We start from the raw sequence: 26,698 nt of genomic DNA on the forward strand, positions 1-26,698 counted from the left end.
GTGGCGACTCCAACGCGGCCACGGCCTGCAGCCCCCTTACACACCGGGCGCTTTGCACATCCCGGCTCCTAATCCTCACGCCGCGAGCCTGGGAAGCCAGCGTGGCTCCCGTTTTACAGATGAGGAAACCGAGACCCGGGGCGGTGGCACGACCTGCCCAACGTCCCACAGCTGGCCGAGGGCAGAAGTAGGCCTTGAACCTCGGTTTGTGCAGCTCAGAACGTGCGCGAGCTCCCTCTTTCAGGCCACGGTGCAGGGCTCTGCCCCCCGACCTGGCCCTAATGCCTGTGATTGGAGGCCTGCCTTTTGTCGTTGTTCTCTTTAGAATACTAGTAAGTTTATTTTAGTCCATAGTTCGTTTCCCAATCCTGGGGACTCTGGGGTGCTGATGTCCACTCCACCGTTACCTGAGGGGGGCTCCGGTCCCATGTGTCTGATGGGTGGGACTCTTGCTTCCTGTTGTAGCACTCTCGGTTCCTTGGTATGCTGTTTGTCCCTCTCCTCCCCGTTAGTTGTCCCGGGTGAGTCCACTGACCTGGAGAGTAGGTGTTGCAACCCTGAGCCCTGCCTGGGACCCCATTCCACCTCCTCCTGGCTGTGGGATCGGGCTGGGCCCGTGCTGACCCTGTGCGCCTCGGCTTCCTCGTGCGTAGTCCTGGACGGCCACCCTGGCCGCCCGGGGGCAGAAGCTAATGGATCCGCCAGCGGCTGTCACAGCCCCGTGCGCTGCGGTCCACGTGGAAGGGCGGCTGTTAGCTTGATTACAGGCGCCGCTGCTGTTTCCGGGAGGGCACGGGTTTAATTGGGGGTTTTATTTCCAGCACCCGGTTCTGACTTAATGAAATATCCCTGGGCCTCCTGGCATGTGGCCGCTTCCCCGTGTTGACAGGAGCTGAGCCAAGCCCCTGGCTGTGATTTACCGGCTCCTCCCAGGCCAGATAAAGCCCCGCTGATAAGCGGGGCTGTGCCTGGTCTCACCCCGCCCCCTGCTCCCCCAGCCTGGATGGGCATCTGGGGACCACCGGCCCAGCCAGGAGCCGGCCCTGGCTTTTAATATTTGATGCTAATGAAGGATAATTGACAGAACGCACTGGCACAGGCTTGTTAAGCTTCTCAGGGACACAGTGGTCCCTTGACACTGTGCCAGCGAGACACACATCTGTGCACGCACCGCTTCCCGCCCGCCCAACTGGCCCCGAACAGAGGGCCTGGGAGCCGGTGCCAGCTCCTGGCTGCACACGGGCCCGTGGACTGGGTGCTGGGAAGTCCGTACCAGGGGAAGAGCAGAGGAGAAGTGGCACGTGGCCGTTGCCAACTCCAAGCACCGACTCCTGCCGTTTGGTGTTGGCTGGGGAGGCAGAGGGCTGGGAACGCGAATCCTGCCTCTGCTATTTCCTAGCGGGGTGATCTTGGGCAGGTCCCTGGGCCTCCCGGAGCCTCGGGTCCTTCATCTGTGCAACAGGGTGAACCACACCTGCCTCGCAAGGGGGTTGTTCAGAGGTGACCGGCACAGGGCAGGGGTTCAAACACCGAGTCTGCCCACAGGCGGCCTACAGAGAGGGCGCGCGAGGGGCACGCGGGGAGGGAGGCAACCACGGCGGGGGCCTGCTGGGCCGGCTGTGGGAAGTGTCGCCCGCTGTCGTCAGATGGTTTGTGTGTAGGGCGCCGGGACACTTCGGCGCCTCCCCTCTGTCCCCATCGCCGTGGGCTGCCGGCAGAGGCCCTGGCATCAGTCTCATTCCCCGTGCAGCTGGGCTAGGTCTCCGGTCACGGCTCCGGGGGCGCCAGCAGCCAGACTCTGGTTTTGCGTCATAACAGGAGACGTGACCCTTGGAGAAGAATTCCAGGCATCCCTGCAGCCGATAAGAGAGGCATTTAAGGGCTGAGCGGGCCCTTCGAGATGCTGGAATCAGACCCTGCGCCTCCCCTTCTCTGCTTTTGCACATGCCTAAATTTGCTCATAAACATAGTCAGGGAACACTGCCCGGGCTCTTCCCACCTCCTCCTCCCACTTTCCGGCCACTGGGCTTGAGGGTTGTTGTTTTTTTTTTTTGGCTTATTTCTTTTAGCAAATTTTAAAAATTGTCTTTTTTAAAAAGATGCATAGGTCACAAAAACATTACATTAAAGAATATAAGAGGTGGCCCTCTCCCCCACCCCGCACTCCTCCCCCATGACCAACCTCTGTCATCATCGTGGCACGTTCATTGCACTTGGTGACTGCGTTTTGGAGCACTGCTTTTTGGCTTCTCTTCGAGGGAAGTCCCGTTTGCAGTGCAGGTCTCTCGGGGAGTGATGCTGCAGGCCCGCTCTGCCCGGCTGTGTTATGGGATAACCTGTCTGCTGGAGAGGGACCTGCCGGGGGTTTATTTCTGGAGGGAGATGAAGAAGGAGCAGGAGGCTGTCTTGGGTGCCTGGGGTGCAGCGTTGGAAGGGCAAGGCGCTGTGGTCGCTTGACAGCCCTGGGGACAGCCGAGCCGGCGCAGGTGGGCAGTGGAGCCTGCCTGTCGCGTGGGGTGGGTGGGAGCTCGGCTGTAAGAGCGCAGGTGGGAGCCCCTCCCGGCCAGCCCTGACCCACCCCTGGTAAGGAGCCCCTGCCCGCGGCACCGTCTCCTGCTCTCCCTCCTTCCCGTGCTCCCTCGCACGTGGCCTTCCTTCCACAGCCAGCTCAGCTCACCCTTAGAACCTTCGGGTCGCTCTCTTTCCTGGCTCTGCCTTTCCTCCCTGACCCGCCCAGCCCGCCCCACCTGGGTCCCCGGTTCCGCTGACCCCGGCGTCCACCCCGGGTCGTTCTGCAGGAGGGTAACCACGTCCGGCCGGGGACCCCAAGTCACCCTCCCCCGTGGGTGTGTGGGAGGTGATGGGGGGCACGGTGGGGGCCTGCCTGAGCGCCCCATGCCCTGTCCTGGTGTGAGTGGGCACAGGAGGGCACCCGCCTGCAGCTCTGCTGGGCCCGTGTCTGACCTCTGTTGATTTGCATTTATGCTTGTCGTCTCTGCGGCCTTTTTCTCTAGATTCCCTGAGGACGTTGCCTCCCCCCTCAGACTGGGAGCTCTCACAGAGCAGAGTCTCCATCTCCAGCCTCCCACCAGGGGCTCCTCGAGGGTCGGGCCTGGGCCCTTGGTGGGAGGATCCCCACGGCCAAGGCCACGTCTCCTCCATCTGACTGTGTCCATCTGACTGTGTTCACTTTATTTTATTTTTAAAAAGATTTTTATTTATTTATTGCCCCCCACCCTAGCTGTCTGTTCTCTGTGTGTATTTGCTGCGTCGTCTTTGTCAGCTTCTGTTGTTGTCAGCGGCACGGGAATCTATGTCTCTTTTCGTTGCATCATCTTGTGTCAGCTCTCCATGTGTGCAGCGCCATTCCTGGGCAGGCTGCACTTTGTTTTGCGCTGGGCGGCTCTCCTTAAGGGGCACACTCCTTGCACGTGGGGCTCCCCTACGCGGGGGACACCCCTGCGTGGCAGGGCACTCCTTGCGCGCATCAGCACTGCGCATGGGCCAGCTCCACACGGGTCAAGGAGGCCCGGGGTTTGAACCGCGGACCTCCCATGTGGTAGGCGGATGCCCTAGCCACTGGGCCGAGTCCACCGCCTGACTGTGTTTGCTTTAGATCAGGTGGTCTCTGAGGGTAGGACTGTGTCTCCTCCATAGCTGGGGCTTCATAAGGGCAAGGAATGTCTTTCCCATCAGCCCGGAGCTCGCCCAGGGTGGAGCTGTGTCTCCCCTCGAGGTGGGACACGCTGAGGGCAGGGCCATCTCTCCTACGCTCTAGGAGGTCAGTGGCCGCTTTACTCCTAGGCCTGTTCCGCCCGAGGAGTGCGGGAAGGGAGGTGGGTGCTAAGTGGAAACCGCAGGAGCCACTGTCAGGCTGGCAGGGCTATCCTTGGCCGACGCCAGAACTTTTCCGTCATGGGATTGGAGGAAGGAGGCAGGAGATGTAAGTGGGATAAGCTCATCTGAGAGGTGTGGATGCATCAGCCTGCATCCCTCAGTGGCCAAGAGGAACGGCCGGAGGTGGGGCTGGGCAGCTCCCAGCTTCCTGACCCTCTGCCCTGTCCTTGGTCCAGCAGAGAGCTTAGGACAGGGGAGGGAGGAAGCCGAGTGTGAGCCCGTGCGCGCTCAGGGAATGGTTACTAACTCAGATGGGTCCGTTCTGGGGGAGCAGGGGGAGCCCCAGGACGGGGAGGAGCGGGGTGGCCGGTGGCTGGAGGGGTTGGTGCTGCCCGCCCTGGGCCGAGGCTCAGCTCCCAGGCCCCCCGCCCCAGTGCTGCAGGGCCACGTGTACCGCTTCTGCACGGCCGAGGGCCTGTGGCTGCACAAGGACAACTCCAGCCTGCCCTGGAGGGACCTGTCGGAGTGCGAGGAGTCCAAGCGAGGGCAGAGGGTGAGTTGGGGGGAGGGGAGGGCGACCCCGGGGAGAGGTGGCGTGGGTCCCACCTTCAGCCGAACAGGACCCTGGGCTTCTGGCAGGGCCATCCGTGGTCACCCCGTCCATCCCCCTGCCTCCGGCGGCTTCGCCCCGCCACGCCTGCTCGAGCGGGCTGCATGGTCACCTCCCTGGTCTTGGGACAGGGCCCTAGAGAGCCTGAGGACCGTCCCCAGAGCTTAGGCCCATCCCCAGCGGGGCCTGACCCAAGGCGTCCCCTCAGCCCCTGTTCCCTGGGCAAGGAGGGTGGGTGAGAGGGCTGTGGTGGTGCTGTGGACACGCGTGTCCTGTGTGCGCACAGAGTCCCCCGGAGAAGCAGCTCTTGTCCCTTTACATCGTCTACACGGTGGGCTACGCACTGTCCTTCTCAGCCCTGGTCATCGCCTCGGCCATCCTCCTCGGCTTCAGGTAAGAGGGCCCAGCCCCCAGCAGGGACCCCCCGTTATGCCCCCCAGATAGAGGAGACGTGGGCCTTTGCATTCAACGGGAGCGACAGGTGCTGGCTGGCTCAGCCCGAATCAGCCCAGAATCTTCTCTTAAGAGATCTCCAGACAGCACTTACCAGAGAATAGGACATTTATAACACAAAAACTCTACCAGGTCAATGTGTGCATGTAATACGTACACGAAGAGAAACACACAAATAAACACACACGCCCCCAAACCTTAAGTAAGAGTGTGTGGTCCGGGGAAAATCCGGGGAAAATCCGGGGAAATCTTCTGCAGTGCGCATGCATACCTTAAGCAGGAATCGAGCCTGATTTTCGAAAAGAGCTCGGGGATTAGAGAGTCGGCTCTCTTCGGAGCTTGTGAGCCCCAGTGGGAAATTTCTTCCTTAGGTCTAACCTGGTTGAGATATCCCCTCTGGACTAGGAGCCAGGTTCTCCCGACTCCCTCTGCCCTGGTCGGGGTGGATTGGGGCAGCTGGGCTCAAAGACGGGGAGATTCTGAGGGCAGGGGGCACCAGGCAGCAGGAACAGGAGAGGCAGCGCCCCCCTGTCGTCCCCAAGGCACCTGGCACGGTGCTGGGCCCACAGTCAGCACGTAATCAGTGCATTCCCGCAATGAACAGCCTCTCCTTTTACTATGAAATATTTCAGGCATTCAAAAACAGCAATTGCTGTTATGATCACCCATGGCCATTCACCCCAAGAATCAAAGCACCGTCATACGGTGACAGCCCCACCCGTGAGAGGCAACCCCCGTGCGGGGCTAATGAACCCCATGCCTTTCTCTATATGGTTACTGTGTCTGTAAGTATCCACCTATGGTATGGTTTTGTGTATTTTTAATGGTATTATATAAATGATAGTGTGTTGTACACAGTCTTCTACAAGTTGCTTTCCCCCCAATCCCCAGCATTATGTTTTTAAGATTCATCTACCTTGATACAGGTTGTTCTATTTCATTAAACTGTCCTGTATCCCTTGTGTCATATACCAGTTTACTTGTATAATCCTTTACACAGACATTTGAACTGCTTCCTTTTCTCTCTGAATTACAACCCTTGCTACAATGAACGTTCTTGCTTGTAAACTCTTGTCATGGGTGAAAGTGTTTCTCTGGGGCATATGCCTTGGAATAGAGTTGCCTAGTCTGAATACCAGGTGCATTTGCAAATTTACTAGATGTTGTCAAGTTGCTGTGCAAAGCGGTCTTACCAAATTTGCCCTCTCACCAGCAGTAAATGTTTAACATCCCCACCAGTATTTAGTATTTTCAGACTTTATCAGCTCGCATGAACTTATTAGCTCATGCTCATATGAAGTGTGTGGAGTATCTTGGCATGGTTTTAATTTGCTTATCACTGATTCCTAGAGAGATCAACATCTTTCATGTTTTATTCTGTGAATTGCTTGTTCATTTCCTTTGCCCACCTTTTTTATTGGGGTATTTGGCTTTTCCTATTTTATTTTTGGTGTTCGTGATGTATTTCTGGATTCTAATTTGGAATATACTCTCTCTTAGTCTGTGGCTTATTTTCACTATTTTATGGTGCCTTTTTATGCACAGATGTTCCTAATTTTAATGGAACGAAATGTATTCATTTTTCCTTTATGGTCTTGCTTAAGAAATCTTGCCCTATCCTAGGACCATAAAAAGAGTCCATCACCTATATTTTCTTCTAGAAGTTCAGAGTTGTGCTTTATCCATTCTTCCATCCACCTGGAATTTATTTTTGAGTATAATGCAGATAAAGGATTTAATTTCATTTTTCATATATTCATATAATTAATTGTCTCTACCATTTATTAAATGGCACACGTTCCCTCTTACTTGCAGTGCCTACTGTAACAAGCAACAAGTTCCCATAGATGTGTGGGTTGTCTTCTGTCATCTATGTTCCTCTCTATGACCTACTTATCTGTCCTGCCACTACCATGGTGCCTTAACTGCTAGAGCTCTATGGAAAGTCATTTTCTCTTATAGCAAGGGCTACCACTTTGTGGTTCTTCAGGAGTGCCTGGACTGTTCTTGGCCCTTGGCTCTTCTTTATCAGTTTTTAAAGTCTCACGAAAAAAAAATTCTCTGGAATTTTTATTACATTGATTTTATCAGTTAATGTGGGGAGAACTGACACTTTCAAGATAATAAATCTTCCTATCCATGAATGTGGTATATCTTCCACTACTTTAAATCTTTTCTAATGGTTTTCAATGAGTTTTGTAATACTCTCCAGAGAGTATTCTTTTAGAATTTCCCATCTTTAGTTAGATCTATTTCTAGGTACCCAGTTAAAAATGTTGTAAATGATTTGTTTTTAGAATTTACTTTTTAATTATTTTTTGCTAATGTATGTAGATGTATATGTATACATACAAACATGTATACATATTTACCTGTCCCCAACCTTATGGATCTATCTTATTAGTTCTAATAATCTGCCTGTAGATTCTCTTGAAGATAACCCTATTGTCTACAAGCAATGACAATTTTGGTTCTTAATTTCCAAACTTTATACATTTGTTTCCTTGCCTTATTACCATGGCTACCATATGCAGTACAATGTTGAAGAGAAGAGCTGATAACAGAGATCTTTGTTCCGTTCTCCTTTCAAAGGGACTGCTTCTAAAGTTTCACAGTTAAGGATGATGTTTTCTGTAGGTTTTAGTATATACCCATGATGAGTTTAAGAAAGCTGCGTATTTCCAGTTTACTGAGAGCTTTTACATGAAAGGATATTGAAACTGTCACCCATATGTTTTTTGAACTCCTGCCATGTGCCTGGTCCCGATCTGCCTCCACGAGGCAGAGGGGAGACGTGTAAGATGGGAGCCCTGTCACTGAGAAGCGAGGCAGGGTCCCCTCTGGGGAAACTGATCCTGCCCTCACTTCCCTTCGGTTACACATGACTTTGTTTAAGAGAAGATGCCCGGGAGAGAAGGATAGAAGGGAGGAGAGAATGGGGCAGGAACTCCCCGGCCAAAGGCTTCGTGGAGAGGCAGGGCTTGAACTGGACTCCAAGGATTTGCGAGGTTGGTGAGAAGAAGGGCCTCCTCGAGGCCAGGCAGGCCCGAGCGCAGGCCAGAGCTGGAAACGCGCAGCGTGGGGGCGTCGGCCCCTCGTCAGGCAAGGGCCCTTCCCTCTCCGCAGACACCTGCACTGCACCCGCAACTACATCCACCTGAACCTGTTTGTGTCCTTCATCCTCCGAGCCCTGTCCGTCTTCATCAAAGACGCGGCCCTCAAGTGGATGTACAGCACTGCCGCCCAGCAGCACCAGTGGGACGGGCTCCTCTCCTACCAGGTGGGTGGCTGTGTCCAGGAGGGGCCCGGGGCAGGAGGGGCGGTGGGCGAAGGCCCGCCTACCCCACCCCAGCCAGCCTGGGACCCGGAAAGGCCGGAGACCTGCAGTTCTAATGGGGACGTGGTTCACTGTGGGGAGCTCCCAGGCTGAGGGGGGAGACCCCCGCCCCTGCCCCTAGAGAGTTCTCAGGCTGTTAAAGCCGTGGTCTTTGGACACTGACACTGACAAGCTGTATAATTTGGAGGGCGTCCCTTGACATCTCTGAGCCTTAGTTTTCTCACGTGGGTGGGGATAATATTAGTTTCCTCCGTCCAGGATAGTGAGAACTCAACAAGCAGGCTGCGAGGTCTCTCATCCAGCTTTCGCCCCGGGCAGGCGGGGTGGCTGCTGGGGCAGGGGGCAGGGGTTTTGTCCCCAGCAGACCCTCCCTGCGCCCGCAGGACTCTCTGGGCTGCCGCCTGGTGTTTCTGCTCATGCAGTACTGCGTGGCGGCCAACTACTACTGGCTGCTGGTGGAGGGCGTGTACCTGTACACGCTGCTGGCCCTCTCTGTCTTCTCTGAGCAGCGCGTCTTCAGGCTCTACCTGAGCGTCGGCTGGGGTAAGGCCCGCGTCACGCCCCCCACCCCCCCACCGCCATCTCGGGACCTGGCTGGGAGTGGGGGCCCCTCTTCTCACCACTGCCTTCAGGCACCGACTTGGTGCTCAGGGCACACCAAGGGACAGGGCCCACCGGATAAGCCCCTCCTGGGCGCAGGACGCCCCCATGGGTGGGCCACCCATACACTGACCCCTCCTGTTGGCATAACCCCCTCCCTTAGTGGGGCCAGCTGGGCGGTACCCTCCCCCTAGAGGTCATGGCACTGCCATTAGATACCCTCCCCCTAAGTCCTGACACCCACCCCTGGGCAGCCGGCGGCTCTGGAGGGAAGGGCAGGGTCTAGGCCTGCGGAGGGGGCTGAGGGGGCTCAGCTGGGGGCCGCCGGGGAAAGTGGGGGGACCGCGCATGTGCCTGGAGCCCAGCCGGAAATGTTCTAGCTGAAAAAGTTGGCCGAGCACCATCGTGTCTTTTTTTTTTTTCTGGAACATTTCTGGCTGTGCTTCTGCCTCTCGCCTGGTGGGATCCCGAGGTGGGGCAGGGGTGATGGGTGGCGTGGGCAGGGGCTGGGCCTTGGGAGCGCGGGGTAGACAGCCCCAGCGGCCCTCCTCTGCAGGGGCGCACAGAGGCCCTGGGTGGATCCCAGAACTGGCCCTGCCCTCGGGCCTCCAGGCTCCCACAGTCCCCGCCCGCCCTGCCTGGAGCTTGCAGCTCCTTCCTTCACTCTTCTCCTTCCCATACTCGTTCTGCCCATTGTGGCCCACTGGCCTCCAGGAGAACTTAGGCCCGTCCCCTTGGCTGGGGTTCAAACCCCAGGGGCTCCCAGCTCAGTGCCAGCCGGATTCCTCTCCCAGTGTACACCCTACCTGCCCCCCTCATACCAGCTCCTGCCGGCACTTCTGCAAGGCTGTTCCAGGTCAGGAGCGCCCTGGGAGCAGCGTCCCCACCGGGCCGCCAACCACCTTCTCAGCACGCGGCCCCGGGCCTGGGGCTCTGGGCCCTCTCCGGCCCTCTCAGCCTCCCTGGCCCCCCAGACGACCCTCTCAGGGACAAGGCTTTGATCCGATCAGTGCCTCAAGGGCCCTGGACCCAGAGAGGGGTCAGGGCCCACTGCCCAGCCCCCGGCGAGGTTCTCTGGCCTGGCCGAGGCGCCCCTGGCGGCAGGTGTGCACCAGCTCCCCGCGCACCTGCCCTTCCTCCCCTCCCCCGACCCTCCCCTGCCCTGCTCGGCCTTTGCTGCCCTCCCCTGGCAGCCAGACAGCCAGTGGGCAGCTAACCAGGGACTGGGTGGGGTGGAGACAAGCCTTCCGGGGGCTCCCAGAAGGCTGACCTTGGGGAGGGGGTGTCGGTTCGTTCTGGGAAATGGCATTAGCCACCAGTGCTTGTCACCATGGTGACCCGAGGGCAGGAACAAGGGCTGGGATGGGGGTCCTGTGTGCAGGAGTGGAGGTGGGTTGGGGGTTGGGGGTGACAGGGTGCCCTGGAGGTCTCTAGGTGGGATGGCCCCAGGGTGTGACTGGGGGGCCCCAGGGGCAGGCCGGGGGATGCCCTTTCCCGATCAGAACATCGTCTTCCTGAAGAATTGGGGTTCAGGGAGACAGAGTGACGAAGGCAGAGGGGCAGAGAGAGGGATGCAGAAGGTTGAGGGCTCGCTTACGACGCCGGGGAGCCTTGCCCGAGCGGGGCTGTTTGGGAAATCGACTTTTAGCTTCACGTGCAAGCGGAAGAATTAAAGAAGGACTTCGACACCACTGGGGGGAATCTCCCCAAAAGACATGGCAGCTTCTGCAGCAGTCCACGGGCAGCAGGTGCCCCTAGAAACCGGCCCCCTGGAGGCTGGACGGGGATGGGGGGAGGCAAGGGAGAGGCGAGGGAATCATCACCTCCCCGGACAGGTGCTGTGTGTCTTAACTCGAGCTTTTTCCTCCAGCCCCTTGTTGGCTGAGAGACGTTTTTGAAATAGGCCTTGTCAGGAGATCTGAGGAATGAATAAAGTTCACCAGGTTTGGCCCGCACACGAGCGAGCGCCCCAGTCCTGGAGTGGGGCCTGAAAAAGGAGCATGCAGGGCCAGGATGTGGGAGAAGGAGGTTTCATGGGGATGGGTGGCTCTGGGAATCGCCATGGTCTTGGGGAAGAGCATTCCCGCCCCCACTGATACATTGACTCTTGACTCATTCATCATTCATTCATTCATTCATTCGTTCCATTCTCACTGAGCATCTTCTAGGAGGCAGGCCCTGTGCTCTGTGCTGGGCCTTTGGAGGTCGTCCCATCCTTTTCCCTTGTCCAGTGTCACAAAGACCTGTTACAACAGCATCTGGTTCTTCCTAAAAGTAAAAAAGCAAGAAGGCAGGTTTCTGATGCAGGCCTGGTCGGCTGGGAGCTCCTCCACAGTGTCTGTGTCTCAAGCACGGCAGAGCCAGGCTGCTGCACGGACACTGATGTGAGGATAGGTGGTGGGAGAAGTTATGCAGTGGGTTCTGACCTGGAAATCAGTTCCTGGGAGATGCCCCAAAGCCACACAGGCACCCCAAGCACCGATGCACGGTGTCCCCCCGTCTGTGCCCCCATACCTTAATATGCGTACCCCGACCTATGTTAAAAGCCACATTGCCGACCCTGAGGGAGGCAGCAGTAGACGGGCATGCAGCTGATGCAGAAAGCCATGAGGGTGGATGGATGTGCAGGGCAGCCCTGGGCTCCCGTCCCACCTCTGCCCTCCTCAACTCTGATCCATCTCTTCACCTGTCATATGAGGATGGAAAATCCAGTGTTTTAAAAAGATTCGTTTTTTTTATTTCTCCCCATCCCCTCATTGTTTGTGCTCCCTGTTCGCTGTGTACTCATCTTTCTTTTTAGGAGGCACTGGGAACTGAACCCAGCACCTCCCATGTGGGATGGAGGTGCCCAATTGCTTTGAGCCACCTCCATTCCCTGCTTTGTTGTATCTCTCATTATGTTTTTCTCCTTGTGTCTTTTGTTGCATCAGCTCGCTGTCATGCTCATCTTAAGGCTTGCTGGGCACTGAGGCTCTACCATCAAAGAATTGGAAACCAGTTATATTAGTTACCTTTGGCTTTATAACAAATTACCCAAAAGCTTACCAGCTTACAACAACAATTGCCTCACAGTTTTTACGGGTGGGGAATCTGGATTTGGCTTAGCTGGGTGCTTCCAGCTCAGGATCTCTAATAGATCTGTCAGCCAGGGTTGCTGTCATCTAGACTTACCCCGGCCTAGAGAATCTGCTTCTGCGCTCACTCGGGAGGTTGCTGGCGGGAAGCCTCCGTTTCCTGCGGGCTGTGGGTGGGAGGCTCTGGTCCTGCCCGCTGGAGCTCCTCCTGAGTGCCCTCATGACACGGCCGCTGGATCCCCCAGAGCAAATGCCCAGAGAGCGCGAGCCCAGGACAGAAGCCGCAGCGTCTTTCTAAGCTAATCCCAGAAGTGAATCCGTCACTCCCGCTGTGTGTTATTGGTCACACTGACCAGCCCTGGTACAGTGTGGACTCCACAGGGTATGATGCCCAGGAGGTGGGGCCCCTGGGGCCACCCCAGAGGCCGCCTGCCACACCGGTCGAACGCCCGCCCAATGGGAGCTACTCGTGCTGCCATGGCTGTAGGAACTGTGGCCATCGTGGCCACCTGCTCAGCCGGCGGGCATTGAGGGCAGGGCTCCCCCAGGCTGGTAAGCAGGTGCATCAGGCTGGGGCGCAGGGGACCAAAGGGGCTTCCAGGGCCTGAAAGGGTTGCCTGAGGAGGGCACGAGGCCCCCAGGCAAGGGAGGAGAAGGCCTGGGGGGACGTGCCTGCTCCCTGCTCGTCCAGCAGGTCCTCTCCGCCCATGGCCGGGTCCCTCTGCTGCTGGGCACCTGCACCCCAAGCAGGCCCAGACCGTGGGCACGCGGGCATGCAGGCTGGTGAGGACCACTCAATCCCAGTAACAGTGGGGGCCTCGCGCTACGGGGGTTCAGGTTGGGGTGCAGTTCCCGCTGCCCCCCTTCTGTGCACCCGGGCTGGCCTGGTGCCATCTGTGCTAGAAAACCTGGTTGGGGACCTGGCAAGGAGAGAAGCGCGAGGCCCGGGGAAGGCGAGGCCTCTGGGTGTGCCCGCTGTGCGCTGCCAGCCCCTCTCCCCTCTCTCTCTCCCTCTCTCCTCTCAGGTGTCCCCCTGCTGTTTGTTATCCCCTGGGGCATTGTCAAGTACCTCTATGAGGACGAGGGGTGAGTGTCCAGCGCCACCTTTTTGGGAGGGTCAACTGAGGGACCAGGAGCTTAATATAAGAATTTATTCTCTGATCCCCTCTCCCCGCCCTTCCCCGGGGCCTGTATGATGACAAATGTCGCTGTGTCTATAGGGTACGTGCCCTGCAGGATTTTCTGGGGTGTCTGTGAGTGGACTGTTCCTGCTGTTTGGTGTGTGATGCTGGTCACACATACGGCTGTGACTGCAGGTCCGTGCAAGCTGCTTGGGGGCCCGTGTGTATCTTTCTGATTGCCACTGTGTGTTTAGGACAGTGTGTGTCTGTAGGGCTGCACCCTCAAAGGACGCCTGTCCATCCTTGAGGCTGGCGGTCGGGCGGCCGTGGCTGTGAGTGTGGGACTCCGCGTGGCCACGTGCAATTGCTCGCCGCCGCGCCCGCACTGCGCGCCGGGGTGTCCGTGGGTCGAGCTGGACGTGGGCGCGCGTCTCTGTCCCCTCCCCAGCTGCTGGACCAGGAACTCAAACATGAAGTACTGGCTCATTATCCGGCTGCCCATTCTCTTTGCCATCGGGGTGAGTGGCTGCGCAGGGGTGGGAGTTCTCAGGGGCCGGGGGCAGGGTGGGGGCCACGCCCGGGGAAGCCTGGGAAGATGGGCGGCACGAGAAGGCTCGCGGCCAGCTGCCCGCCTGCCCTGCAGGTGAACTTCCTCATCTTCATCCGGGTCATCTGCGTCGTGGTGTCCAAACTGAAGGCCAACCTCATGTGCAAGACGGACATCAAGTGCAGGTGACGCCACAAAGCCGGCTTTGCCGGGGACCCTCAGCCCTTCCTTCCAGCGGAGAGTAAAGATCCTGGGCCCTGAGCCTGCAGCCCTCCACGACCCTCCCCTGCCACCCAGGCCGGGCCCGGGGTCCCAAGCTTCTCCCTCAGCCCAAGGCCTGGGCACCCCCCGGCTTCTCAGGAGCCTTGACTTAGGTCCTCCCCTCGAGTGGCCTGTTCCGTGGCATTTGGGGTGGGAGGACACCCGTGACCCCGACGCCAGACCCCGGTGAGGGGGGGACTCGGAAAGGGGAGAGGAGTCGGCGCGGGAGGTGGAGAGGGTGACGCCTCCGCCCCGCCCCCAGGCTCGCCAAGTCCACGCTGACGCTCATCCCCCTGCTGGGCACCCACGAGGTCATCTTTGCCTTCGTGATGGACGAGCACGCCCGGGGGACGCTGCGCTTCGTCAAGCTGTTCACGGAGCTCTCGTTCACCTCCTTCCAGGTGACCTCACAGCTGGGGGGCCGTGTGGCGTCCCGGCCTGGGGCGGGGCAGGGACCGGCTGCACCGCACAGATGGGTGGGCTGAGGCCCACGGGGAACTGGCCCTGGCCCGAGGCGCAGGGGTGGAGCAGAGCCAGGACCAGCGTCCCCAGGTGTCCCTCTGCCCAGGCCGGGCTTCTCTGAAGCCTTCAGGGTGTAGCCCTGGGCACCCAGCCTGGCCTCCCGGCTGCTGTTTACTGCCAGGTGCTTCACACACATTGTGCATTTAACCCTTGCGTTTAACCCCAGGAAGTGTGCGGGATTACCCCCCACTTTACAGGTGAGGAAACTGAGGCTCAGTGATATTAACGCAATAGTTAGGGAGTGGAGGTGGCTCACGCGGTTGAGCTCCTGCCTCCCCATGGAAGATCCTGGGTTCGGTTTCCTCCTGAAAAAACAAAAACAAACAACAAGCAAAACAAATGGGAAAAAACGAACTCAGGGCAGCTGATGTGGCTCAGTGGTTGAGCACTGGCTTCCCACATTCAAGGTCCCAGGTTCAATCCCCGACCCCTGGTGCCTCAAAAAACCATCCAACAATATTTAGTTTGGAATATATTTCCAAAGCCAACAAGTGATCCTGTCCATTGGTCTTAGATGATACTCAGGGGCTGCACGAATCAATGAGGCAAAGACATAAGAAACGGGTCGCAGCGCCTCAGAAGGGTCATGGGATGCCCAGGAGGAGGTGGGACCACGTGTGCGCACTTAGCGCCCACACCGATAGGGCACAGCTCTGAAGCTCTGGGTCTCCTGCGGGAGCGGATGGGACTGCTTGGGGCGTCCGAGCCTTTGGATCCGGCCCTCCAGGGGAGGGTGGCAGTAGAGCGGTTGCCGTAGCTGAGGAGGAACGCTGCTTGTTCCTCCAGAAAGGAAATGAGGAGGGACCCGCCACCCTTCTCTGGGCCGGCCATGGCTGCCCAATTTGGGGAGGGGGACATCGGGGCTGGAGCCCCCGGGAGCTTCCCCCCCGGGGAGCAGGGCCTCCCTCCCGCTTCCTCCCTGCTCACAGCCCTCTCGCTTTCAGGGGCTGATGGTGGCTGTCTTGTACTGCTTTGTCAACAACGAGGTAAGGGCTGGTGGCAGCTGCTCCTGTTGACTGGAGGGGTCACGCGGGGCCTCCCCACTCCCCGCTGGGAGCCCCCACCCCCATGCACACGCACACCCTGACGGCAGGGCTTGTGAGCTGCAGGAAGACCCAGCCTCAGGGGCGGGGGTCCCTGAGTGCCCCGGGGTGGCAGAGACTGTTACGGTTAACACACGCCGTGTAAGCACGTACCAGTCTTCTCGGTGGTGGTCGACGCTCCACACGGCCCTTCCGTGACTCCGGGGGGCTCAGAGTCCGCCGGGCTGTGCTGGGGGCGTTGTGCAGGGCCCTGGGCCCGGGGCTTCACAAGCCGCTCTTCTCATTCTCACCACTCTCCCCACAAAACCCGGGAAGACCCTGAGGTCAGTGTTTCCATTTTTCACACGTGAGAACACTGAAGACCAGAGAGAGGAAGAACCTTGCCCGGTGTTGGCCTGGAAAGAGGGCCGAGCCAGGGTTCAAGTTCTCGCTTAAGGGCGAAATCGCTGACCTTTGCGGTGCCCGCAGGAGCCCCTGGCAGGGAGCCTGCGTCCCCCGGGCTGGCTGAGTGCCGGGGGAGGGCCGGGTCTCGCGGACCCCCGCCTCCCCTGCGGGACCACCGCCCGCACCTGCTGACGGGCAGCTCCAGCAGGAGGGGAAGGCTGCTCTGAGCGCGCCCGGAAAGGCCCCTTCCTCCAGCGAGGAGCGTCCCCCCAGGCCGTCAGACTGCGTCCCACGAATGCCACGGGGCCCTCCGCTGACGTTCCTCCAGCGGGGAGCACAGGCGCTAGCGCGGGCGGCGGCTGCAGGGCTGCCCGGGGAGGCTGCGCCGGAGGGGGAGCCCGGCAGGGAAGGCGGTGTTGGCACCCGCACCCCAAAGCCGGGGAAATGGGGTCGCCCAGCTCAGGCCCCCCGTGGGGCTGGAGCTCAGGCCGCCCCGGGGACCCTGCTCCCAGGCCTCCGCCCTCCCCGGGCTGCAGGGAGTGGCGCTCACAGAGCTGGGACTCAGCGCGGGAGTGAGGGCCTGGCCTTCGCCTGGGTGTGGGGGCGCGGGGGGAGCGGCCGGTGGCGCCTCGCTCTCTCGCAGGACGCAGAGAGGCCACGTGACGCGGAAGAGATGCGAGGCAGGGGGCTCTGGCGGCAGAGCTCTGCCCCAAGCCAGGCCCCGTCGCTGAGTGAGCTGTGTGGCTTTGGGCCAGTCACGCTCCTGCTCTGAACCTCGTTTTCCTCATCCCCGAGAGATTGTCGAGAGGGGAACTGAGCGAAAGCATGTCAAAGGGGTCGCCGAGAACAGGCCCCTGCTTCGGGGTGGGCTGCTGCTCGGCATAAAGCACACCTCGCATGCGCTCTAGTAGTCCGTGATCCCCTCCTTAGGAGGGCACCGTGCAGAGTCACACTGAGGCCCAGTGCGCGGGAGAGGAGGGGAGTGCCCCCTGCCCACCTCCTGTGGGAAGGATGGGCTCCGAGCTCGCGGCCTTTGGGTCTCTTTAAGGGAGGGAAACCACCATTTCCTGCAGGCGTGCTGCGGACAAGGTGCTCCCGTGTTTTATTAAATCCGATCCTCGGAAGCAGTGGCTGTCCCTGTTTTACAAGTGAGAAAATGAAGGCTCAGCCAAGTGAAGTGAATGACCCCAAACCAAGCAGCTAGAGAGTGGGGGAGCAGATAGGGTGAAGGCAGTGCTCCCCGCTAACCCCTCAGGGGCTGCTGGAGGCCAAGGATAGCCCACTCGGTTTGGGGGGGCGCGAGGGAAGAAGGGTGCAGCAGCCGGCCCTTCCTTATCCCCCGAGGCCACAGATCTGTGCAGCGCAGGTTCGCCCCGGCGCCTGAGTCCTAAAGAGGTCTTAAAATAATGATGCACCTGTTGAAGTACCAGGAACCAAAGGCGCTGCAGGGTTCTCAGCCAGAGAGGGGGCTGCTTCCAGGCCCCGAGTTCCACCTTCTCTCCCTGCCACGGGGGCGGGGTGGAGCAGGGGAGTGGGGGGGAGCGTGCACTCCCTGATGAGTGTGAGGAGCACACCGAGGGTCCCCACTGCCCCCTTCTCACCTCCGCCCTCTGGGGTCCCAATTCCCACTTCTCCCTCGGCGTTCCTTCAGGGCAGCCGATAGTAGCACGCCTCCACACATAGCTGAAGCTCGCCCCGCTTCCCCACTGATTTAGCCAAAGGGGTGCTGGTGCAAAATGCCAGAAATTGGTGGGTTTTTATAAAGGGTATTTATCTGGGGTAGGAGCTTACAGATACCAGGCCATAAAGCGTAAGTTACTTCCCTCACCAAAGTCTATTTTCATGTGTTGGAGCAAGATGGCTGCCGGCATCTGCGAGGGTTCAGGCTTCCTGGGTTCCTCCCTTCCAGGGTCTTGCTTCTCTCTGGGCTCAGGGATCCTCTCTTCCTGGGGCTGGCTTCTCTTTCCTCTGTGAGCTTACTTCCTGGGGCTACAGCTTAAGGCTTCAGCATCAAACTACAACATAAAAACTCCAACATCAAAACCCCCCAACTCTGTCCTCTGCCATGCCTTTTATCTGCGAGTCCCCACCCACCAAGGGGCAGGGACTCAACGCCCTAACGACGGGGCCCAGTCAAAGCTCTGGTCGTAACTCAATCACACCCAGTAATAGGCCAGATTGCAAACACAATCCAGTATCTATTTTTGGAATTCATAACCATATCAAACCACGATACCGGCCCCCCTCCACCACTGGGAGTCCCCCAGCCCCTGGCTCAGTCTCTTTCCCTGATCCCATTCCTCAGAGCCCAGCTGTCCGGTCCCTTCCCCGCAGCCCACCCTGCCAAGCCGGCCAGCTTTGTGAGGGGGGATGGGGCGTGTACCCCCCTCTGCACTTGGCAAATATCGTGACCCTGAATCACCAGGTCGCCAGAGTTGTGCCTCTCAGACCAGACCTGGCTACAGGCCCCAGCTTGCCTCTCCCCTCCGCCTCTCCCAGGCTCGTGCCCCGGGGTCCAAGAGACCCCACTCAGAGGACCAGCGGGCCTGCCTCCGCTTCCAGGGGCATCGCTCAGTTCCTTTATTTTTTTTTAAGGATTTATTTATTTATTTCTCCCCCCTTCCCCCCACCCCAAGGTGTCTGCTCTCTCTGTCCATTCGCTGTGTGTCCTTCTGTGTCCGCTTCCATTCTTGTCAGCGGCTCGGGAATCTGTGTCTTTTTGTTGTGTCATCTTGCTGCGTCAGCTCTCCGTGTGAGCGGCGCCGTTCTTGGGCAGGCTGCACTTTCTTTCACGCTGGGCGGCTCTCCTCACGGGGCTCACACCCTGTGCGTGGGGCTCCCCTACGCGGGGGCACCCCTGTGTGGTATGGCACTTTTTACGCACGGCAGCACGGCCCGTGGGCCAGCTCCACATGGGTCAGGAGGCCCTGGGTTTGAACCGCGGACCTCCCGTGTGGTAGGCAGACGCTCTATCCGCTGAGCCAAGTCCGCTTCCCGCTCAGTTCCTTTGAACCCACCCAGGGCTCTTCGTGCCATGGCTCCTCCAGGCACAGGGACTGGCACGTCACCATCACTGGGCCACAGAAGGCACACGTGGCTCCTGGCCACAAAAGGGTTCTCCAAACTGAGGGTTGCCGCAGCAACCCAAGGAGAAAAGATGGCCTTGACGTTGGTCCATTGTGACCACCGAGGCTTGCACGAATTGCTGGTGAGTTGGAGTGGGAACGGGGAGGGGGTGGCTGGGGATGGTGTGGCCGCAGCTCGTGTCCTCACACCACAGCTCTTGAGTCAAAGCAAGGGGACCCAGGAGCGCTGAGTGCTGGTCCCTGCTCTGGCACGACCCAGCCGGGTGACCAGGGACACTCACTGCCTCCCTTGGCCCTGTCTCTTCAGGGGTAAATGCCTCGAGGTGGATGAGTTTTACCAGTTCTTTCCGGATCTCCAGGGCCTGGCCCAGCCCCTGGCTCAGGAAGGGCTTGCTGCACAGCTGCCCTGGGAGGGGACGGGGACGAAGACGCAGCCCGGCAGTGCGCGGGAGCTGCGTGACGTAAGCCCCGGGACGGGCCCAGGATTGCGATATTGTCGTTGGTGCTCCGTTTTAACTCTCCGTATCAGAAGGAACCCTACGTTAGGTGCTGGTTTATTTACTCATTCATTCGACTCATTAAATAAAAACACCCTTTGAGCACCTGCTGTAAATGGGCTCCTTGCTAGGTGCAGGGAAACGTAGGCAAAGGAGGTGTGAAGCCCGCTAAGTGCTCGCGGCTGAGCGAGGCGGTGGCCCAGCCACAAGCGAGCATGACGCACGGGGCCACGGAAAGGCAGGGGAGCGGCTTGGCGGTCAGGCTGGACCTGAGCCATATTAGCTGGCCCACCATATTAACTGAGCGGCCTGGACCAATGCTGATACACTGTGCCGCATCCGTTTCATCGCCTTTAAGTGGAGGCTAACAGCAGGAGCTGCATAGGAGTGACGTGAAAGTTAGCCGAGGTCATCCGTGGACAGTGCTCGGCATGTGGTCAGTGCTGGATAAGTGGTCGGCGTTAATGATTATGGTTTTCTGAGCCACGGCAGACGTTCGGGAAAGGGAGGTGAGGGCTGGGGGGGGTCTACATGTGGCCGCTCTGAGAAGTCCTCGTCTGTTTTCCGACTGCTGCCTGTGAAATCTCTGCAGACCCTGCAGTGGCTTCCCGTGGATGACTTAGTTTCCCCTCTCTGTCCTCCCTGCCCCCTCCCCCAGTTGAAAGGCTCCCTGCTTGCTGTGCAGGGAGAGGCCACTGCGGGCCGCATCGCAGCTATCAGCACGTGCGCAGCACCCACTCGGCACCTGCTTAGCTGACACAGCCGCGTGGCCAGAGGTGGTGCCTGCTCAGCCTCCCTGCCCACCTGCACCTGGGCTCCGTGACGCTGCCTGGCGGTGCTGGGGCCGTCCTGCCCGGCGGGCTCTGGGTGGGCTCCGCTCCACTCAGCTCAGCAGCAGTTCTTCTAAGGGATGGCATGTGGCTGTACCAGGCCTCTTGCTGGGCTCGGGGAGAGGGATGACAGCCCTCGCAGAAGGAGGGGCTAGTGGGGAGGGTAGCAGGGAGCTGCACTCTCACCGCTGCTGGCAGCTGCTCCTCCGGGCTGCTGGGGAGGTGGGAAGCCCGAGCGCGAAGCCCCAGGCCGACCTCCCCGGAGTGTCTGGGGCAAGGGTGGAGGACATTGGAGAAGCCAACTATGGGGGGTCCAGGCCCCCCAGGACGAGATGCGTAGGTTCCAGCAGAATGCCTGGCCAGTACAAGAGCCACAGCACTGCCACAGCCCTCCGGGGACGGGAGCGCCGCGGTCTCACTTGGACTTGACTCTGAGCCAACAGCCAGGTCCCCAGGCATCGGCCCTCTTGACAAGGGTTCCTTCTTTGACGGGCCAGGCCAGAGGCTGCCCAGCAGGGACTCGGGTTGGCTGCACTCGCCAGGCCCGCCGCGCCCGTGGGCGCAGCAGAGCCTCCTTGGGTGTGATGCACCAGGTCGAGGCCGAGAAGCCCTGGCCTGCAGCCCTCTCCTCGCCGCCGCTGCTGGTCCCGGCCTCATCCCTCCCTTCACTCCTCCCAGCCCTGAGGGGCGCTGGGGCCTGGATGGAAGCCTGAGGGGAGTGAATCAGGGTCTGGGGGGGCCCCGTGCATGTTTGGGGTGTGCCTCCTGCTCCGTCGCCCACGCCAAAATTGGGAGGGTGCTCTCTAAAGTCCAACTCTCTATTCTCCCTTTCTTCGCACTCCCGCCTCTGCTTCCCGACATGCCTCTCTTGCTCCGGTTCTCTTCCATTAAATAATCCTGTGATGGATTGAAAAAGGTACTTTAGCTGAATCACAGAGTTTAGAAATGGAAAAGACCAATTAGGTCATCAGGCCCATCTCTCTCCTGAGGAGAGGCGGAAAATAGGAGACAACAATAAACGATTTTATTGGGATATTAATTTAGGCGCCTGAAGGCCTTGACTTGTGTCTCTTAATATAATGCAGTGGATTTTTTCCCTTCCCCACTAATGCAATAACGGGGCCATTCCATGGACAGTTGGTTTGCATGACGGCTTTTGTTTCCCTCCTTTTCCCACGGAAGGTCCAGATGGAGTTTCGGAAGAGCTGGGTGCGCTGGCGGCTGGAGCACTTGCACATCCAGAGGGACAGCAGCACGAAGCCCCTCAAGTGCCCCACCAGCAGCCTGAGCAGTGCGGGCGTGGGGGGCAGCAGTGTGTACGCGGCCACCTGCCAGGCGTCTTGCAGCTAAGCCCCCAGCATCTGCCCACCCTGTGGTCCTGGCCGCGAGCTGGGCCCCCATCCCAGGTGGGAGGGACCCTGACAGGGAGAGGGAAGGGAGGGACACCTGCTCACCCCCGCCCCAGCCTTCCCTTCCCAGACCCACCAGACGGGCAAATGGGCAGTGCCTCCTGGGACCCGTGGGCACATTTTTTCAGAGGAAAAGCAGTCTGCTAATTTGATCACCGTGGCAGGAGGAGAGGAAAAAACAATCCCTGCTAAAGTGAGGAGGATTTCTTCCCGTTCAGCCACAAGGCCCCTGGGGTTCCCCCAGACAGAGCAGCAAATCAACCCCAGACTCAAACTCAAGGTCAATGGCTTGTTAGTGGGACTGGGGCTTAGAAGACTGAGGTGGTTCTGAAAGAGGCCGATAAAACCGCAGCCGCACGCAGAGCTTGGGTCACGAGGGCCGACTCTGCTCGCCTGCGGTCGGGGTCACCACCCACATCTGCCTCCTTATTAAGGGAAGCTGTTTATGTGTCTGGTTCTCATTTCCCTCATTTTGGCCCCTCATCTCACCACTCAGCCTCTCCCTGGGGGTCTTTGTGCGCGCCACTCCCAGCAGCTATTTCTGGAAGTGACTGTGGGTGGTACTGAGAATAAGTATTAGAAGGTACCAGAAGATTTCCTTTGCTGGTGCCCACTTCTTCTCTGGGTGTTTGAGCTGCCTTGGTGCCTGCTCCCACCAAGCCCCAGAGCCCAGGGAACCAGGCCCACCACCGAGGGGCCCAGGGTGGGTGTGAGCTCCAAATTCCATCCTAAAGATGCTCAAGAATGCTCTAGGGCTCATCTAGGGGCAATTTAGGAATGTCCATGCTGTGGGGGTCGATTACCAGCCACCACTGTGAACCTGGAGGGCCAGGAGATCATTTGTCTTCACCAGTTCCCTGGAAATACTTTCTATACGTGCCCTGACTCTGTGTCTTGAGTGGGAGTTTGGGTGCACTCTAGTTTGAGGGAATGTGACCAAGAGACTCTTCCAGGGACACTGCCAGGGCCCCCATGGAGGCAGGCTCCACCTGCCCCCACCTGGGAGCTTGCATATACTTTATTCATTTCTCTTTATTGCCATGGATAGTCTGTATGTGCAGATGTGCCATTCTGATTTCTCCCACCTGATGGAAACAAGAACTAAATGATCGTGGTTGAAGTGATGTTGTTTGGGGGAGTGGACTAGTCATTTGATTTGACTCTTTAGCACTTTGGGTAATGCTTGGCCTACCTCCAGTCTCATCCCATAAATAATGAATGGCAGAAACCCTAGACAGGGAAAAACCTATCCATCCTGCCCCCAGCTGTAGTGAGAAAGTAGGTACGTCGCAGCACAGCAGAGACCCAAATAGGAAGAGGGCTGCTACTCCAGGGAGCTGGCGATCCAGGTCGTGGGTGCAAAGGAAGTTTCCAGGACAGAAGAGAATACTTGGGAGCCCAGACCTCCTGGGAGGGGGGAGGAAGAGGCTTCAGATGAATACCTTTATGAATCCATCACTCCCACTCCCTTCTCCTTTTTAAATTGTGGGGGACCCTCCCCAAAACCTTGTACCAGACAATTTTTCTCATGCCCCTCAGAGAGGCATGTGATGTGCATGGAAAACAGTAATGGGACATAAAACACTTCAAGCAGAAAATTTCTTAAACTGCAGCGTCAGTGAAGTGTTGTGTTTATTGTAATAGGGAAGTTAAACTTAAGGCTAAAGACAGGAATTGTGCAGATTGCCTCCTTCACTGAGACAATGTAGAGAGGCTGGGGAGGAGGGGGCGCATTCCTGTTGCCCCAGAATGAGGCAGCCTTCCCAATAGGCATTGCTCATGTGGCTTTCTACTTGGGGCTGTGGATGGGGTTGGGGGTTGGGATTGGGGGACATGAGCACTGGTGGGTTGATGGGGGGTACTGGAAGATTTTGAGAATCATTAATACACTACACAGCATTGAAGAAAGAGATTGATATCATCTGTGTAAATAAATTGTTGAGAGGAGGAATTGTGGGAAGAAAACTTAGGTACTTGGGCAGCTCAAATGATTCAGTTTAAACTGTAAGTAGAGTCCTCCTTCCAACTGGGACTGGTCATTTCCAATTTCAGAAGACTCATCACAGCCCCCACCCCAGCCACCACCACACCACCGGGCCTTTTAGTACTGAGAACATTTTTCTTTCCCAGCTGCATACCAGATACTGAACTTAAGAAATATTTTCCTTGCTCCATGACCCTGTACTATTATTATTCATTTGAATGGCAGTGTGCTCACTCTAAGCGATTCCCAAACTCTAAATATAGCTCCAGTAGGTCTGGGAACTGTTGAACGCGGTGCACGCTGGAATGCCACTGTCCACACCCGTAATGCCTGCACCCTCCCAGGCTTCGTCCTGTGAGGACCACTTCTGACCAGCAGGGTGTACGCGCTGTGTGTGTTTGCGCTGGAGAGCCAGCAAAGCCTGAGAACTGCTGGCGAGGAGCCGCCGAGTTCAGCACTCTGGCCAGCTCCCCGAAATTCGCTAGGGGTTAAATCCTGTCCACTGGCCTTGACTGTTGGAGTCACTGGAACAGCTAAACCGCAGGACTGAAACAAACCACAAACATTGCAAAGTTGCCTTGCCTTTAAGCCGACTTTCCAGATTGCAGGCATGACGTTCAATGGCCTCAGTGCACCTCATGGTGAAGATCACACCAAAGGAGTTCTCAGAGAATCAGAGCAGGGAAGGACCTCGGAGACCCCACCTGCCTTGATCTAGGGAAGGGGAGTGAGGCCTGCGGAAGGTCACACTGCTAGATGGTGGCTGAGCTGGGCCAGAACCCAGGCCCACTCCTGCCTCCTCGTCTAGTGAGTTCTCTGGGAAGAACGGGCCAACAGTGCGAATGGGTCGTTCCAGATTCTAAATTGGCAGAGCTACCTGGAATTTCTATGAGAGGAAACGTGGTAAATGTAGAGTTGTCAGAGGGTAGAGGTGTGCTCTCCTCAATAGTTTATACTGGCAGGAGGAGGGGAAGTGTGAGCCTTATTATTTCTACTATGCTTCTCTATTCTTGTCTTAAAATTAAGAAAGGAAATGCATCAGAGCACTCATATCACATAAACAGCAAGTGAGCCATTTCAGAGAGCAAATCCAATGCTCTTTTAATGCATTTTTTTCTGATACGCCTGTGTTTGCTGGAGAAGTTGTGTTGATATCCACATGGAGTAGACTACAAGAAGGTCTTCAGCGTCCCCTCTGCCTCTCTAGTGCTCCCTGAAGTGGGAGAAGACTAGCAAACTGGGAAACTGTAGCCTAGTGAAGATGCACAGCCCACACAATGGGCCAGCAGGGAGCCCCGGGCACCTCAGCCACCCTCGCCAATGCCAGCCGTGTTCCAGCAGACCTCCCTTGTCTTTCTTCCACAAGGAAAGAACGCTGGTTTTCTTTTCTTTTTTTCCCCTTTATTGGCCTGGTGCATTGCAATTGGAAGTTAGATGATGAATCCAGACTCATCGCATCCACTGTGAAGGTCATGGGCCTGCACAGCTGGGGGCGAGGCCGGTGGGGAGCCTGGTGGTAGATGCTGCCTCTCCATGCGCAGGCAGGGCTCCCATTACTGCTAATGTCTGCGACGTGCTCGGGGAAGGCAAAATATAGTCCAAGGGTTTATTTTCCCTCGGCTGAATTGATTCTAATCTACAGTGCTGACCCTGCTTTTGGCTCCTGTGAGGCAAACTATAAAAATCCTCAAGTAAAATACATCAGCTTACTCTACTAGGACAGCTATCTGAATAACGGGGCTAAATATTCAACAGAAACCAAATCAGTATCAATGCTCTCTCGTTTTTCTTTTTTTCCTTTTCGTGGCTTGCGTGAGTTCTCTTGGGAAAGGTGTCCCGATGTGAGAAAGTTCTGCAAACAACATTACCGTGCCCGCATGCTCTTACCTGCTGGTTAAATCAGCACTCCGGCTCTTTGCAGAGGCTGACGCCAGGAAGTGTTGTTAAGCAGTGTAATTCCAAACCCTTTACTTAAATTAATGCTACAGTGTGTCTACAGTATCTCTAGTTACTGCTGCTCTATCAGTGGACACAGATTGTCAGGAGGCAGATAAGTATAATTGTTTTCCAATTAATTCCACAGGGTCTCTTGGCTCTAGCCCGTATCTGAAGCTGTCAGAGGGGAGAGTTCTCTCCTCTCCATTGGCCATTTTAGTCACTGCTTTTCAGGACCTCATCCAGCAGTGGCTGCATTTTCCCCCTAATCTATTCCTGCCTGCCTCCCACCATGAGTTTCCACACACCCACCCCTCCTCCCCCCCAGTTTTTTAGGAAGAGGCAACCCTGCTAGACATGCTGTAAATGTCATTCTCTCAGCTGTGACCAATTTGGGGGTGTGGTTGAGAGTGAGGTGCTGCCAGGGCTGGAAATGATGCAACCCATTCCACAGGCGGTTCAGTGAGGAGTGCTGGGGCCAGCAGCTTGGAGCCTAACAGGGTTATGCCCCTTTCCGACGGGGCCTGTCAAGTGCTGTTATTCATCAACCCAGACAATCTAGCATGACTGATTGTCATGGTGTCGAAGCATTCCAGGAAAAGGAAGACATGAATGAGGATGTTTGGGTGTGGTGATGAAAAGAGCTTCCACACCAAAGTTTAGAACTTGTAACAAGTTAGGTTCTCTGCTTCTTGGTGGTGGCAGAGAAGGCCAGTGGGGGCAGGCAGGAAGCGGCAAAATTTGCTCCAGAATGACATAGCTGGATCTTTCCAAACAGCTCACACTTTGCTTATAAATATGCAGTTCTTCTAAGTAACCCCCACTAAAAATAATCATCACGTCCTCAAAGCAGATCAGACTTAACAGCCCATAGTTTTAGAAAAGTTGGAAGCAGATCTTTAAATGCACCGAAAGAGAGGTGAGCCAAGTTCCCAGGAGGGACATAGCTGAATTTCTATCTTCAGGGCTCGTGGGGGATGTTTGTTCTTCATGAATGTTTAAACAAGAACATTTTCATGTGATTCCTTAATGTGTAAATTCATGTAAAATATGATCTGCGTCTATCAGCAGCAAAATGTTGTATGATGTATAATTCATTGTACAGACGTGAATGGAAGCAGACTATTAATTTGCCTTGTAAGCCAAATAAAAGCCTGTCACTACGGTG

At 57.3% G+C, this 26,698-nt stretch overlaps 1 protein-coding gene across 1 annotated transcript in view; it reads left to right on the forward strand.

Moving 5' to 3' along the window:
- GLP1R (glucagon like peptide 1 receptor) overlaps positions 1 to 26,698 on the forward strand; it is a 38,902-nt gene extending 12,204 nt beyond the window's left edge. Inside the window, exons 4-13 of the mRNA XM_058306675.1 lie at positions 4,272 to 4,390; positions 4,734 to 4,840; positions 8,027 to 8,180; positions 8,621 to 8,780; positions 12,937 to 12,997; positions 13,481 to 13,550; positions 13,676 to 13,764; positions 14,103 to 14,241; positions 15,307 to 15,348; positions 21,385 to 26,698. Of these exons, the coding sequence (XP_058162658.1) occupies positions 4,272 to 4,390; positions 4,734 to 4,840; positions 8,027 to 8,180; positions 8,621 to 8,780; positions 12,937 to 12,997; positions 13,481 to 13,550; positions 13,676 to 13,764; positions 14,103 to 14,241; positions 15,307 to 15,348; positions 21,385 to 21,552 (1,109 nt within the window). The 3' untranslated portion in view covers positions 21,553 to 26,698. The remainder of the gene's footprint in view (positions 1 to 4,271; positions 4,391 to 4,733; positions 4,841 to 8,026; positions 8,181 to 8,620; positions 8,781 to 12,936; positions 12,998 to 13,480; positions 13,551 to 13,675; positions 13,765 to 14,102; positions 14,242 to 15,306; positions 15,349 to 21,384) is intronic.

Source organism: Dasypus novemcinctus, chromosome 11 (assembly GCF_030445035.2).
Source record: "Dasypus novemcinctus isolate mDasNov1 chromosome 11, mDasNov1.1.hap2, whole genome shotgun sequence".
Taxonomy (NCBI): Eukaryota; Metazoa; Chordata; class Mammalia; order Cingulata; family Dasypodidae; genus Dasypus; species Dasypus novemcinctus.